Source organism: Protomyctophum bolini (genome assembly GCF_963924005.1).
Source record: "Protomyctophum bolini genome assembly, chromosome: 5".
Lineage (NCBI taxonomy): Eukaryota > Metazoa > Chordata > Actinopteri > Myctophiformes > Myctophidae > Protomyctophum > Protomyctophum bolini.
The window spans coordinates 39,722,092-39,734,642 of NC_137866.1; the positions used below are offsets into that span (position 1 = coordinate 39,722,092).

General features: G+C 42.2%; 1 protein-coding gene across 1 annotated transcript in view; it reads left to right on the forward strand.

The window, feature by feature from the left end:
* LOC308315869 (rap1 GTPase-activating protein 1-like) overlaps positions 1-12,551 on the forward strand; it is an 81,597-nt gene that overhangs the window by 52,708 nt on the left and 16,338 nt on the right. Inside the window, exons 4-14 of the mRNA XM_080764103.1 lie at positions 853-888; positions 2,590-2,637; positions 2,932-2,970; positions 3,207-3,383; positions 4,450-4,553; positions 7,235-7,313; positions 9,191-9,244; positions 9,341-9,424; positions 10,703-10,803; positions 10,951-11,080; positions 12,029-12,184. Coding sequence (XP_080620229.1) covers positions 853-888; positions 2,590-2,637; positions 2,932-2,970; positions 3,207-3,383; positions 4,450-4,553; positions 7,235-7,313; positions 9,191-9,244; positions 9,341-9,424; positions 10,703-10,803; positions 10,951-11,080; positions 12,029-12,184 — 1,008 coding nt within the window. The remainder of the gene's footprint in view (positions 1-852; positions 889-2,589; positions 2,638-2,931; positions 2,971-3,206; positions 3,384-4,449; positions 4,554-7,234; positions 7,314-9,190; positions 9,245-9,340; positions 9,425-10,702; positions 10,804-10,950; positions 11,081-12,028; positions 12,185-12,551) is intronic.

Below are 12,551 nucleotides of genomic sequence, written 5' to 3' on the forward strand. Positions count from 1 at the left end.
GTTCCAAAAAAGATGTCTGCTTGTTCCTTGAAAGCACCAAGGTTCCCACTTCCCAGAATCTAGAACGGAACCAGTTCTTGAACCGACGTTCTTTTGGTGGAGAAGGGGCCTTTCTGTAGGCTACTTGTTCTCTACTCTTACCTGTATCTTTCTTTCAACCTTACTGCGGTGCTGGGTGCTATGGAAACTGAATTTCCTGCAGGATCAATAAAGGTCTATGTATAACTCATTGCAGGTGGGTGTGAAACCTTGTATGTCCATAACAGTTACTTTTCAGGAAATGGAAAAAAGATCCTGTGTTCAAATGGATCCAATGTAGTTATTATTTTGTCATAAGCTCTTGTTTATACTTTTTATTGGTTTAATATTTATAAAACCCACAGATGGGCTTAAGCACTTTCAATCTGGCGTCCATATTTTGAGCATGCCATACAGGCAAATTTTTAAGAATTTCCCAAAATGTTCAAAACCGTAAAAATAGCCGATCTACAAACGCATAACGCGCCACGAGTCACGACGTGTTACAAAGTTAAAATATCGCTTTAGAAGCTTTCTTTTAAGAAACAGTAATATTTCTATGGTGATGATAATGATGTGAATCAAATGGAATTGAAACTGCTTCTGATTCTGACACACATCTAGTCTTAACTGAATCTCCCAACAACAGTTGGGGTTGTGAAGGAGTGAAAAAAGTGTGAAAAGATGAATTGATTCATGGTGTTCCACAACAAAGCCTGTGTGAAAAGTGAGATCACACCACAGTCCTCAGATTCTCTCAGACTGAAACTGCAGAAATAATCAATACAAACACACTGTTAATGGCCACCTCGTCTCGCTCTCCTCTCTTTCTAGACACCAGATTTATTTGCAATGATTGAGAAGATGCAGGTAAGGCGACATGTGTTTGCGATTCTCTTATTCTTAACATGGCTCCATTGGCCGTTCTCGCCAAACCAGCCTATTGACTAACCTGTCCGCCTCTTGACACGACACTTTATGTCTAGGTGCTACAGTATATACAGAAGCACATATCACATTCAAGTCACATACATTGAAAGCAGTCAATTTATGGAAGAGAAAATTGTTTTATATGTTATATTCTGTGCAAGAGAGCAAATATTGGCTATATTGCTTCCACTGACACCCTTTTCCAGGCCTGGGCTGGAAAGATTTGGAAAAGTCATGGAAATATTTGTAGGAATTTTATGAATGACATTCAAATATTTATAAAACTTATATGCCCTTGACAGGTGTGTTTTTTTTTGCACAGTCCACAAAACATTTAGAGGTTTTACTGGTGGTTAGCGATGCACATATCGGTTAGAATATTGGTGGCAGCTGATAATTACTAAATTAGTTATCGTATCGGACGGATCATCGAAATGATTCCCAAATTGTGTATTGGAGGAATGGAGTTGAACATGTTGTTACCTACTGTACACAGGAAGACTCTGAAAGTGACGAGAAATTTGCCATTTGAAATGATTGTTCAGCTTCAGTGATGCGAGGAGAAAGCAAGACACAGTCCTTCAATACCAATGCAATTTCTCTCTCTCCAGTCTCCTCACAGATGCCCGCACACGTCTGTCTGTGGGTATTATAGCGATCCTTCACACACCTGTAGTGCGGATAGTGTGGAGGAGCCCTATACAGTATTTCAGAGAGAATTCGATCATTATCTGAGATACCACGCTTATCTGTTGTACTTAAATCCAGCCCTTGCTACATTCATTCTCTTTTCATGAAATGTTTGGGATTTCCATGACAAGTTTTTATGAGCAAAGTCAAAATGTACATAACAAATGAGGGTTTCTCCTGTCCTGTCGGTGACACAGCTGTTACCTTAAATTAGAACGGTTAAGTTAGGAGGTTTCAATGAGCCATGCCCATTTCTGCTTGTGCACTATTTCACCATTTCAGATTGAATTTTGTTCACAGTATGTAACCCTGCCTTTTTCTCCCAATTTCTTTCCACACGGATGCATACACACACAGACGCGTGAGCGCGCACACACACACACACACACACACACACACACACACACACACACACACACACACGTAAACACACACACACACACACACACACACACACACACACACACACACACACACACACACCTCAGCACCTATAGATTATTCTAGTATTTCAGGGATGCTGCTTCTGCACTGCATCTTCTTGAATGACAGTATCAAGGGATTCATTCATTCAGTTTCCCACTGACTACTCATTAACATCCGTCTGTCTGTCTGTCCTAATACTCTCCCTGCGTCGTCAGACTTCGCTCTGTTATCACTTCACTAACAATAATGCAACAGACTAATAGTTTCCTCTCTGTGCTTTTCTGATCAGTACAACTTGTTAGTTATGAATCGATGCTAATAGAAAATTGAGTGTGTACACATCCACAATTCAATGTTTATGTCCATGTGGGTTTGGAATGCAGACCTGATGGGTTACGCTGTGGTGGTGCATAAAAATGAGATAACCCTCTCTCTCCACTCTCTTCTCCCCCCCCACCCCTCCTATCTCTCTCTTGCTTTCTCGCTTGCTCTTTCATATCTCTCCTCCACTTTCTTCTCTCTCAGGGCAACAGGATGGATGAGCAGAGATGCACATTCCCTCCCATCCTCAAAGTAGGATTCTTAACACACACACACACACACACACACACACACACACACACACACACACACACACACACACACACACACTGCTTGTGTATCCCTCTATTATCATTCAGCTTGTCCACTATCCAGGCATTTCTTTGTGATACGGCTAATTGATAGGGCTAATTGAATCCGGGGTCATTTCACAGTGCCATTATTCTGTAATTATTCTAAAGTAGCTTCCATTAATGTATAGCAGTTCTTCGCGGGTAATTTAATGCTTTGATGAGTCAAGTAATTTTTCCTTTCTTTCTTCCTCAGACAGAGGAAGACTACATTCCTTACCCCAGTGTTCATGAGGTAAGATTATTCATCACAGTAACACACAACGACACCAGTAGAACACCTGTGCAATCAAAAATGTTTAGCCTCAATTTCACCCTCCATTTCAGTTCTATAGTTCTATTATTAATGGTTATGTGGTTGTAAGCTTCTAGACTGGCTATTTTCAGGGGCGCAACAACAGAACTAAGTATAACTCGGGATTGTAGTATTGCCCTCCTGCCAACCTTTCAATGTTCTCTGAACTGGAACAGGTGCTGGGCAGAACGACCCCGTTTCCTCTCATCCTCCTGCCCCAGTTCGGAGGCTACTGGATCGAGGGGATGAACCATGAGCTGGGTAACACCGCGGACCCCCCCTCCCCCGGCACCCGCACCAAGCTGGAGAGTAACCCCACCGCTAAGCTCTACCGCAAACACTTCCTGGGCAAGGTCAGCCTCTGTCTGCAACACACCACTTAACCCATTGTGACCCGAGACCTGATTCTACAAATGTCTTCTACATCCTGACAGTTTTCTGAAAAAGCTATGTTTCTATGTTTCAGTGGTTCTTCGATCTTTCAAAAATAGCAGACCTACAAGCTCGTAGCGCGCTATGAGCTTGTAGATCTGCTATTTTTCAATAGCTAAAGCATGACATAATGCTAACACCAAAAGGGGTTCCTGCCCCAAAATGGGTTAACCCATTGTGACCTGAGACCTGATTCTACAAATGCCTTCTATCTAAATCATGACAGTTTCCAACTTGCTTGTACAGTAGCATGCAAGAGCTTACTGTGAATTGGCTATTGCCTCGTAGTAACTTATCTTAACTATGCACAATTTTCTTTTTGTCCCTGATCACCTGGATGTATGTACGGTAGCAGATAAATCCATCAGACAGATATGGCAACGTATGGGTGGCGCATGGTTAAAGTACCTGCCCACTACATCCGAGTGTAGGGTTTCTAATCTGGTTTGGCCGAGCATCTATACCAACGTAATTGGGTTATGCTCTGATTGCTATTCTGATTAAAGGATTAGTATAGAGTCCCTACGTACTACTCCTGGTGGGGGTTTTCTGACTGGCAGCTAGGTGAGCCAGTAGGGTACAACATCTGTGGACAATTAATTGGCATAGCGACTATAATTGGGAGAGAAAAGGCTTAAACATAATTAACTGATATGGCAATGTAAAAGACAAGTCGATGCAATGCATCAAGGCTTTCGTTTTTGTGTGTGTGTGTGTGTGTGTGTGTGTGTGTGTGTGTGTGTGTGTGTGTGTGTGTGTGTGTGTGTGTGTGTGTGTGTGTGTGTGTGTGTGTGTGTGTGTGTGTGTGTGTGTGTGTGTGTGTGTGTGTGTGTGTGTGTGTGTGTGTGTGTGTGTGTGTGTGTGTGTGTGTGTGTGTGTGTGTGTGTGTGTGTGTGTGTGTGTGTGTGTGTGTGTGTGTGTGTGTGTGTGTGTGTGTGCGTGCGTGCGTGTGTGTGCGCGCATGGTGTCCTTGCTCCGCACCACCAGGAGCACTTTAATTACTACTCGGTGGACGGCGTCCTGGGACATCTGATCTTCTCGCTGAAGTACGACGTGATTGGCGACCAGGAACACCTCCGTCTGCTGCTACGGTACCAACACACGTCACATGTTGCGCAGTCTCGCGTTGCCAGACTGTTGCCCCTCGCGTTGCCAGACTGTTGCCTCTCGCGTTGCCAGACTGTTGCCTCTCGCGTTGCCAGACTGTTGCCTCTCGCGTTGCCAGACTGTTGCCTCTCGCGTTGCCAGACTGTTGCCTCTCGCAATTTTCAAATGCTTCCGTCATTCAGTCCGGAGCAACGGATGCTGTGATCATGAGTAAAACATAAAGCGGAAGTGGAGCCTCCATCCCACTTCTGTTCCTTCTTCACAGTCGCGCATATACATAGAAATCATCTAAGCATATAGCTTGCTGCGTAGCAGAAATGCTATAAAGCAATTTAAAAAATATATTTTAACGGAAATGACAAAACGATTACTCAGATTTTGGGAGGTGTAGTTCCAGACTGTATATAGCATTTGGAGAGTGTTTAATAGGTGTACACGTTGCACAATGTTTATATATACCATTAACCAGTAGGTGTCCTACTCCTGGGCAAAATACATTGAAAATACTTGGTCAAAAAATGTATCTAAATACAAAATACAAATACTGGTCTGAGAAATGTATTTGAGATACAAATACGTATTTTGTATTTTGAAAATACATGAAAATACATTTTCATGAACATGTGTCTAATGATAAGTAAATTCATAATTGATTGCCAAATATTAAATGAATGACCTGTCAGAATGTCTAATACATTGAAGATTATTAAGAAGAACTTGAAGATATGAGCCTTGTGAGGTTAGTCTCCAACAACTGAAGGCCCGCCCTACTCTGCCTCTCATTTGTGGTTCAATTTGAGTGTAAGCTTTGATTGATTGATTGAAATATCATGTATTAACAGTTTGTAGAATTACAGTACATTTCAAGCAAAAAATCAATACAAAGACTGTTAACTGTGAGTGGACGACCCAATTTAAGCATTACACTTGTTTACAACAGGGTCCACCGCATGTTCAATTCATCAAAACATTTAGAGACGTACAAATAGACACTTCTATATAGTTAAAGAACAGCACAGGAATTCATCATAAAGGAAGCAAAAAGGGAAAAGAAACATATACAGTTAGGGGGAAAAAAGGGGGGGTGGTCGGGGGGGATTCAGATTTTCCGTGGCCAGTTTCGAATTGCAGCCGTCCGTAGGTGCCCTTTGAGAGCGGTTCTGAAGGAGTCAAGGGATTCATATGTCTTAATGACTGTTGGTAGGGCGTTCCACATTTTGGTGGAATAGGAGCGAAAAGAATTTAGTCCCTTGTTTGTGCCGAATCTGGGTCGCACATGGTTTGTTGCACTCCCTCTGGTTAATGTGGGTGTGGACTTCGTTTACATTAAGGAAGTATTTAGACAGGTACATGGGTATCTTGGTGGTGTATCAAATCTTGTGGACCAGACCCATTGCAAGATGCTGTATTCTGTCATCGACCCTAAGCCATCCCAGCCTGTCAAAGTGGGCAGGGGTGATGTGGGTTCGGGGGGTGAGGCCAAGTAGGAGCCTGACCAGTTTGTTTTGGGAGGTCTGGAGCCTTGTTTTAAGGGCCTTTGAGGTGCTGTGGTACCAAGAGGTGCATGCATGCATAGTGATACAATGGCCACCAACGTAATCACAAAAGTCAATCAAAGAACAAGATTCCTTTACAGGATCTCCTCACTGGTCAACAAAATCACCTTGAAGACCTTAACAGGAGCGAACGCAGTGAGCACTTACTATGAGACCTAGCAGATCATGTCTGTGTGTCTGTCTGTCTGTCTGTCCCGCTTTTGTGCCCATATATGGAGCTGAGTGATTACGTCACCATGACTCAGCCATAACCATATAAGGAGTCCCCAAAGCAGCTATACGTCCAAAACCCAAATATGTACGAGCTGCGTTCGCTTCCCGCGTTTTGCGTATGGGTGGGTGCGTGTGTTTTGCCCCTACAGTTTAAACCTGAGGAAGTGTAAATGTTTAACATGTGTCCATTTGAGAATAAAATTACATTAAAACAAAAAAGTATTTTATGTATTTGAAATACAGAAAATACTGATTTCTCATTTCTTCCATCCCAGCGAAATACAAATTACAAAATACAAAAAAGTATTTCAAATACGTATTTCAAATACATGTATTTCAAATACTGCCTAAATGTCTCAATGGAAGAGCAGGGAGACCACCTCAAACAACTGCAGATGTGCTAGTTATCTAAGGGATAATGTATGGCTGAGTGGTCATTGTTGTTATATAAATCACAGACAGAGTGATTTATATATAAACAATGACCACTCAGCCATTCATTATCACGCTTATTACACGGCTACTTAATACATAAATTAATAAATAAGAACAAAACGAGGTATTTCCATTTTCCAGTTGGAAATAGAATCCATTTTCGGGTACTGTATCGTCTCAAATGTAAAAAAAAAAAAACGTTTTAGCGGGGCGCAGCAGGTGGTCTGAGTCTTTGATTAGACATCAGTCTGTTATAGTGGTCACTCGCAGGACTGAAGTAAAGCCAGCTACCACACAAGCTGAATTCTGTGATTGACCAATCAGAATCAAGCATTCGATTCAACCAAGCCGTGAAATGAATTGTATTAACATACTCTCTAGGCTTTAATGGGTCCATTGTAATGCAATTGCTTGGCATTGTTTAACTTGAAAGCGGGATGATTATTTTGTCATTCCATTAGGACAAAGTTGAAAACGTACCACGACGTCATCCCCATCTCCTGTCTGACTGAATTCCCCAATGTGGTTCAAATGGCCAAGGTGAGTTTGTGTAATTTACAGAACAACACGCTGTTTTAGCTGCTGGGTGTGGCTACAAAATATCAATACAAATATATTAATAATTTAATACATATACAGTAGCTAATGTTGATATCGTCGACTAAAACTATGACGAAAATGTTCGTCAACTACCTTTTTTTTCACTGACAAAAAATGAAATTGAAATGAAAACTAAGCAATGACGACTAAAACTATGACTATACTGACAATTTTGTCAACAAAATAAATAGACTAAAATGTTAGGGAGAAACTAGTGGTGAAGAGATCCAGTAGAACTAAAAAGCAAGGTATTTTATGCTTGGTTGCATGCTGAAAAATTGCTCACAGTGAACTTATAGATTTAGTCTATTTTTCAGCATGCAACCACGTTTAAAATCAGCCATTACGGGGCCGCCAAAATACATTTTAGTCGACAAAATCAACTGTATATTTAGCCGACTAAAATCTTAGGATATTTAGTCGACGGAAACTGTAGCTGTAACAGTAGCTATTAGAAGTGTTTCATTGGCCAAGGAATGCGATAGGCAATATGCAGAATGTAATATGTGCAATTAGCCATAGAAACGGAATAGATTGAACTTGAGAGAAAGCAGACCATGCAATTAACAAATGGTGATTGGAAACAGCTGAGCTGAGTTCTGAGGGATTGTGGATTGTAATGTATCTGCTTATAATAGCATATTTTGAACGTGTCAAAAGTCTGTCATCAAGACAAATGTTTGCACTTCATCTACACAACATGGACAGCTTTTCATCACTATTACTTTCCAGTTGGTTGAACCTGTGGCCTTCTGCTTCCCATTCACCTACCACAGCCATGTTAAAATGATGCTGAAAAGCATACAAGTTTGCCTTCTATCGTGCGCCATGCCCCTGTTTCAGTAGAACATACGTCACAAAATGTCACGTTGTTGTTAAAAAGTGCACATGAGTTACTTAATAAAGTCATGATTTCTGTGCGGCTATTTAAATTTAGACATAACTCTGGGTTTGAGCCAGGGACCTTCTGACAGGCAGCCAGGTAACCTTCAATTCCCAGAACTGGGACCAATTTGACCAATTGGTCCCTCTATCATACTGCAAAGTTTCGTAAAATGGGGAAGACGAATAATTTTCTGAAAAATTGAATGTTCATTGGCTCCTAGAGGCTTCATTTTCTCACATACAAACTTTATTCTAACTGGGTTTGTAGATATTATTGGTCCAAAGTCCATGTGTAGAAAATTGCGTGCAGATTGCTCAAAAATCTCAGGTGAAGAATAGAATTGTACTGTTTTTCATATAATTTCAAATGGTGGAAGATCCAAGGGTCAGAGAGGTCAAAGTTGTTCATCATGAGGAGACGCATGTGTATTAAAGTTCATGGCTTTACGTCAAACGGGACAGGAGTTATACCTGTTCAAAGGTAGCATTTTGGCCAATGGTTGTGAGTTTTGTGTCTTCGCCATTTGGCCTTATTGCCGGGTTTCGTAAAAAAAAGACTGCACAGTTAAGCCAGAACTGCAAAAAGTATAATAATAATAAAACTACCAGAAATAACTGGGGTCCTACACACTGTTTTTTATATATACATTTACATATGTTGCATTTACATAGACACCATGAAATATTATGAGACCTAAAAGGCAGTTCCTACAGTACATGGATCAATCAAACAAAATGGGGACACCAGGTTGTCATGCCGAAAATAGGGCCGCCAGGTTGAAAGATGGTAAAACTGGCACAATAGGGAATTGAACAAAGCATTGACATACTGTAGCGTTGACGTAGCATTGCTGAATGTACAGTATGCACTCTTTCTAGTTTCAGTTTGTCAGAAATGTTCTTGATTTGTTTCTTTCCTTGTTGCCTCCCAGCTTGTCTGTGAAGAAGTGAATGTGGATCGTTTTTTCCCTGTTCTCTATCCAAAAGTAAGCTTCAGCTCAAAATTACTCAAAATTAATCACAATTACTGCAGTTTGTTGACTCCATACTTTTCATGACATTTCTATTTTCTTTCTTTACAGTCTTCAAGACTTATCGTGACATTTGACGAACATGTGATAAGCAACAATTTCAAATTTGGGGTCATCTACCAAAAATTTGGACAGGTGAGCTAATGCCGGTTAAAACACGACACGGAAAGGTCAACCGTTTATGCCTGTAAATGGATCTGCACAGAACCGGCATTATAGCCTTCTATTCCTGTACAGGATGGGTGAATAAATGAGCATGTATTCCGTATGCCTTTGTTTGCAATTTCCTGAAGAGAAGTGCATTCTGTTGAGCGCTAACAATGAATGGAGTCCAGTTCCTATGATAATCACCACCCTATTGTCTCCTGCACGCTAAATAGGAGGGCTGTCGAATATGTAGTTGAGGGTCCTTGTGCCTTTAATTGGAATGGAGACTCATGTGTGTGGAAACCCATGTCCTTGATCTCAGGAAACCTAAAGGATTTAGACTCTACTCTGGAGGCCCTACAAGGGCATGGAGGACCCTCTGGGTTCCACTTACAAAGACCCTTATACAGGAAGACCTTTATACGAGACGACATTTATACAAGACCTTTATACAAGACCTTTTATGCGACGAGAAGAGCACCGCGCATGTGAAACAAAACCGAATAGCATAAAGAGCAGAGGGAGTGGCCTTGCTCAGTGGACAAACATGTGTGGCCACTCCAGTTCGTGACCTCACGCACGTCGCACGCATGCTCGGCATGCACGCACACACACAGTACACACGCACACACACACACACACACACACACACCTATTCCACTTTGTTTTCACCTCACTGTGAGCTCCTTCAACTCTGGTAGGGCTCTTGTGGTACAATGCCACACATCGTGACCTAAAATTACCATAATCTATGTTTATTCACCTTGTTGGGAGAACGGCTGTTAATGGCTGCTCCCTGTACCTCGCCGCAGCTAATCTGTGTTATGCAAATCATAGCCAATTATTTTCTACCCCCTTTTTCCTCCCCAATTCAGTTGTTATGCCAATTGATTCCTCCCCACACTACATTTTTGTGTTGTCTGTCACTGCTGTTATATCCTACTGACTGGCCCGGCTTCCCTCCCCCGAACACGGCCCAATTGTGTTCGCATAGAGACACCCGACAAAGCCCAAAGTTGCACCACGGTGAGTTCGAACCCACAACCTTTGTGGTGGTGCGCAGGGACTATATCGCTGCGCCAGCAGAAAGAAATATTGCTTTGCTCAGCAGAGCGTTATTGCTTTATTTGTCACAGGCTCATTATTATTTCACACTATTTTTCAGCGTACTACAAACTAATCATTTACGCCGATGCACAAGCAAATCCCTCTTTTTCATTTGTACTGAAGCTGCTCACATTTATGAATGTCTTCCTGTTGTTGCAGACAACAGAAGAGGAGGTGTTTGGCAACACTGAAGAAAGTCCCGCCTTTGTAGAATTCCTAGAGTTTCTAGGAGAGAAGATTGATCTCCGCGACTTTAAAGGGTAAGGAAACCTTTATGGCTATAACCAGGTAAGGTACTGTATACTAAAAAAAAACATGTACTGTACTAACAATATACTGTACTACAAAATACATTACTAACTATAAACTGTAGTATAATGTGTGTGTGCGTGCGTGTGTGCGTGCAGGTTCCGTGGAGGGTTAGATGTGACTCATGGTCAAACGGGCATGGAGTCTGTCTGCTGTAACTATCGTAACAAAGAGGTCATGTTCCACGTGTCCACGATGCTGCCTTACACGGAGGGAGACACACAACAGGTACTGCAGTACAACAGTGGCTGTAGCAATTAACTCAGCGCTTACTATGAAGTCGCGACACATTGTGAACTTGTAGATCTGCTGTTTCCGCAACTTTTGTGCAACGCTGTCATCCGACGAAGCGGGGCATTCATGCGGGGCATTCAGGACGAGCATAAAACATGCAACAGTGCATGCATCAGTATGTGCGCCAGCAGCAACACAGATGAGTACAAAGTCTTCAGCAGTGGTGAGGTTTCTGAAGAGAAGCAGCACTCCCCCTGGTGGTGTAGAGATAAAGTGGATGGAGAATAAGCAAGCAATGTATGCATAGCTGATAGGTGGATTATGGATATGCATACAGCTTATACATTTATGGTAGACCATACAGCTTACATCTATTGTAGCTCTGTATGGATTGAGACTATAGTTTATAGATTCAGGGTGTTGTTTGCATTTAGGGTTGTACTGTATGTATGCATGGTACAGCGTATCGATTTAGTGTAGTATGGTTTGCATGTATGTAGCCTATACTTTATGCATAAAGCTTATAGATTTGCATTCCCACATAATATTCTCACTCCTACGGCAGAGGCACCAACCTGCTCATCGGGCTCCGTGTCTTGTCAAGGACGCTTTGACACGCAGCAGTGTCAAAGTGCTCCGACACTCGCAGCTCTCGAGGTCACGCCTGCTAAAGACGACATTAAATAGTATTTTAAGAGAACGTCATATCGTGACGTGTTATATAGTACAGACCGCTGGGTGACCCTGGTCAGCGGAGTGTATCGCGTTTAAGTGATTAAATATTTAGCATCTGTTTTTCTTAATCTCCATTACTCACCCTCATGAAAGTCGGAATTACACTCAAAGCATATAATCCTGTTCTCTGTGTGTGTGTGTGTGTGTGTGTGTGTGTGCACATGCACATGCACATGCACATGCACATGCACATGCGTGTTGTTGCAGTTGCAGAGAAAGCGGCACATAGGGAACGACATCGTGGCCATCGTGTTCCAAGAGGAAAGCACTCCCTTCGTCCCCGACATGATCGCCTCCAACTTCCTACACGGCTACGTGGTCGTCCAGGCGGTCAACGCGTGCTCCGACAACGTTCTCTACAAGGTACCAACTGTGTTCTCCACCACTTATTTTTTTTCTTCTTCGCATTACTGTCTTACCCCGTTCCTTTTGTTGCCACAAATGACAAAGAAAGTCCAGACGTGTCAGTGTGCAATGTGCTGCCTTCACGCGGGCTGACTGAGATTCAGAGAAGGCAGGGTGGTCACTCAGTGGTGGCCACTCCAGTTGTTTACTTGCAATCAAACATAATTCTAAAGTGCTGTGAAAGGGGATGTTGCGTACGTCATTCCTATTATTATCCTTCTGAGTCAACGGTTAAGGGCCAAACGTACACTAGACTAGACCATGCAGTATACACACGTATACATCATCATACCTGGAAGTTATGTGTAAGGATGGAACTCGATAA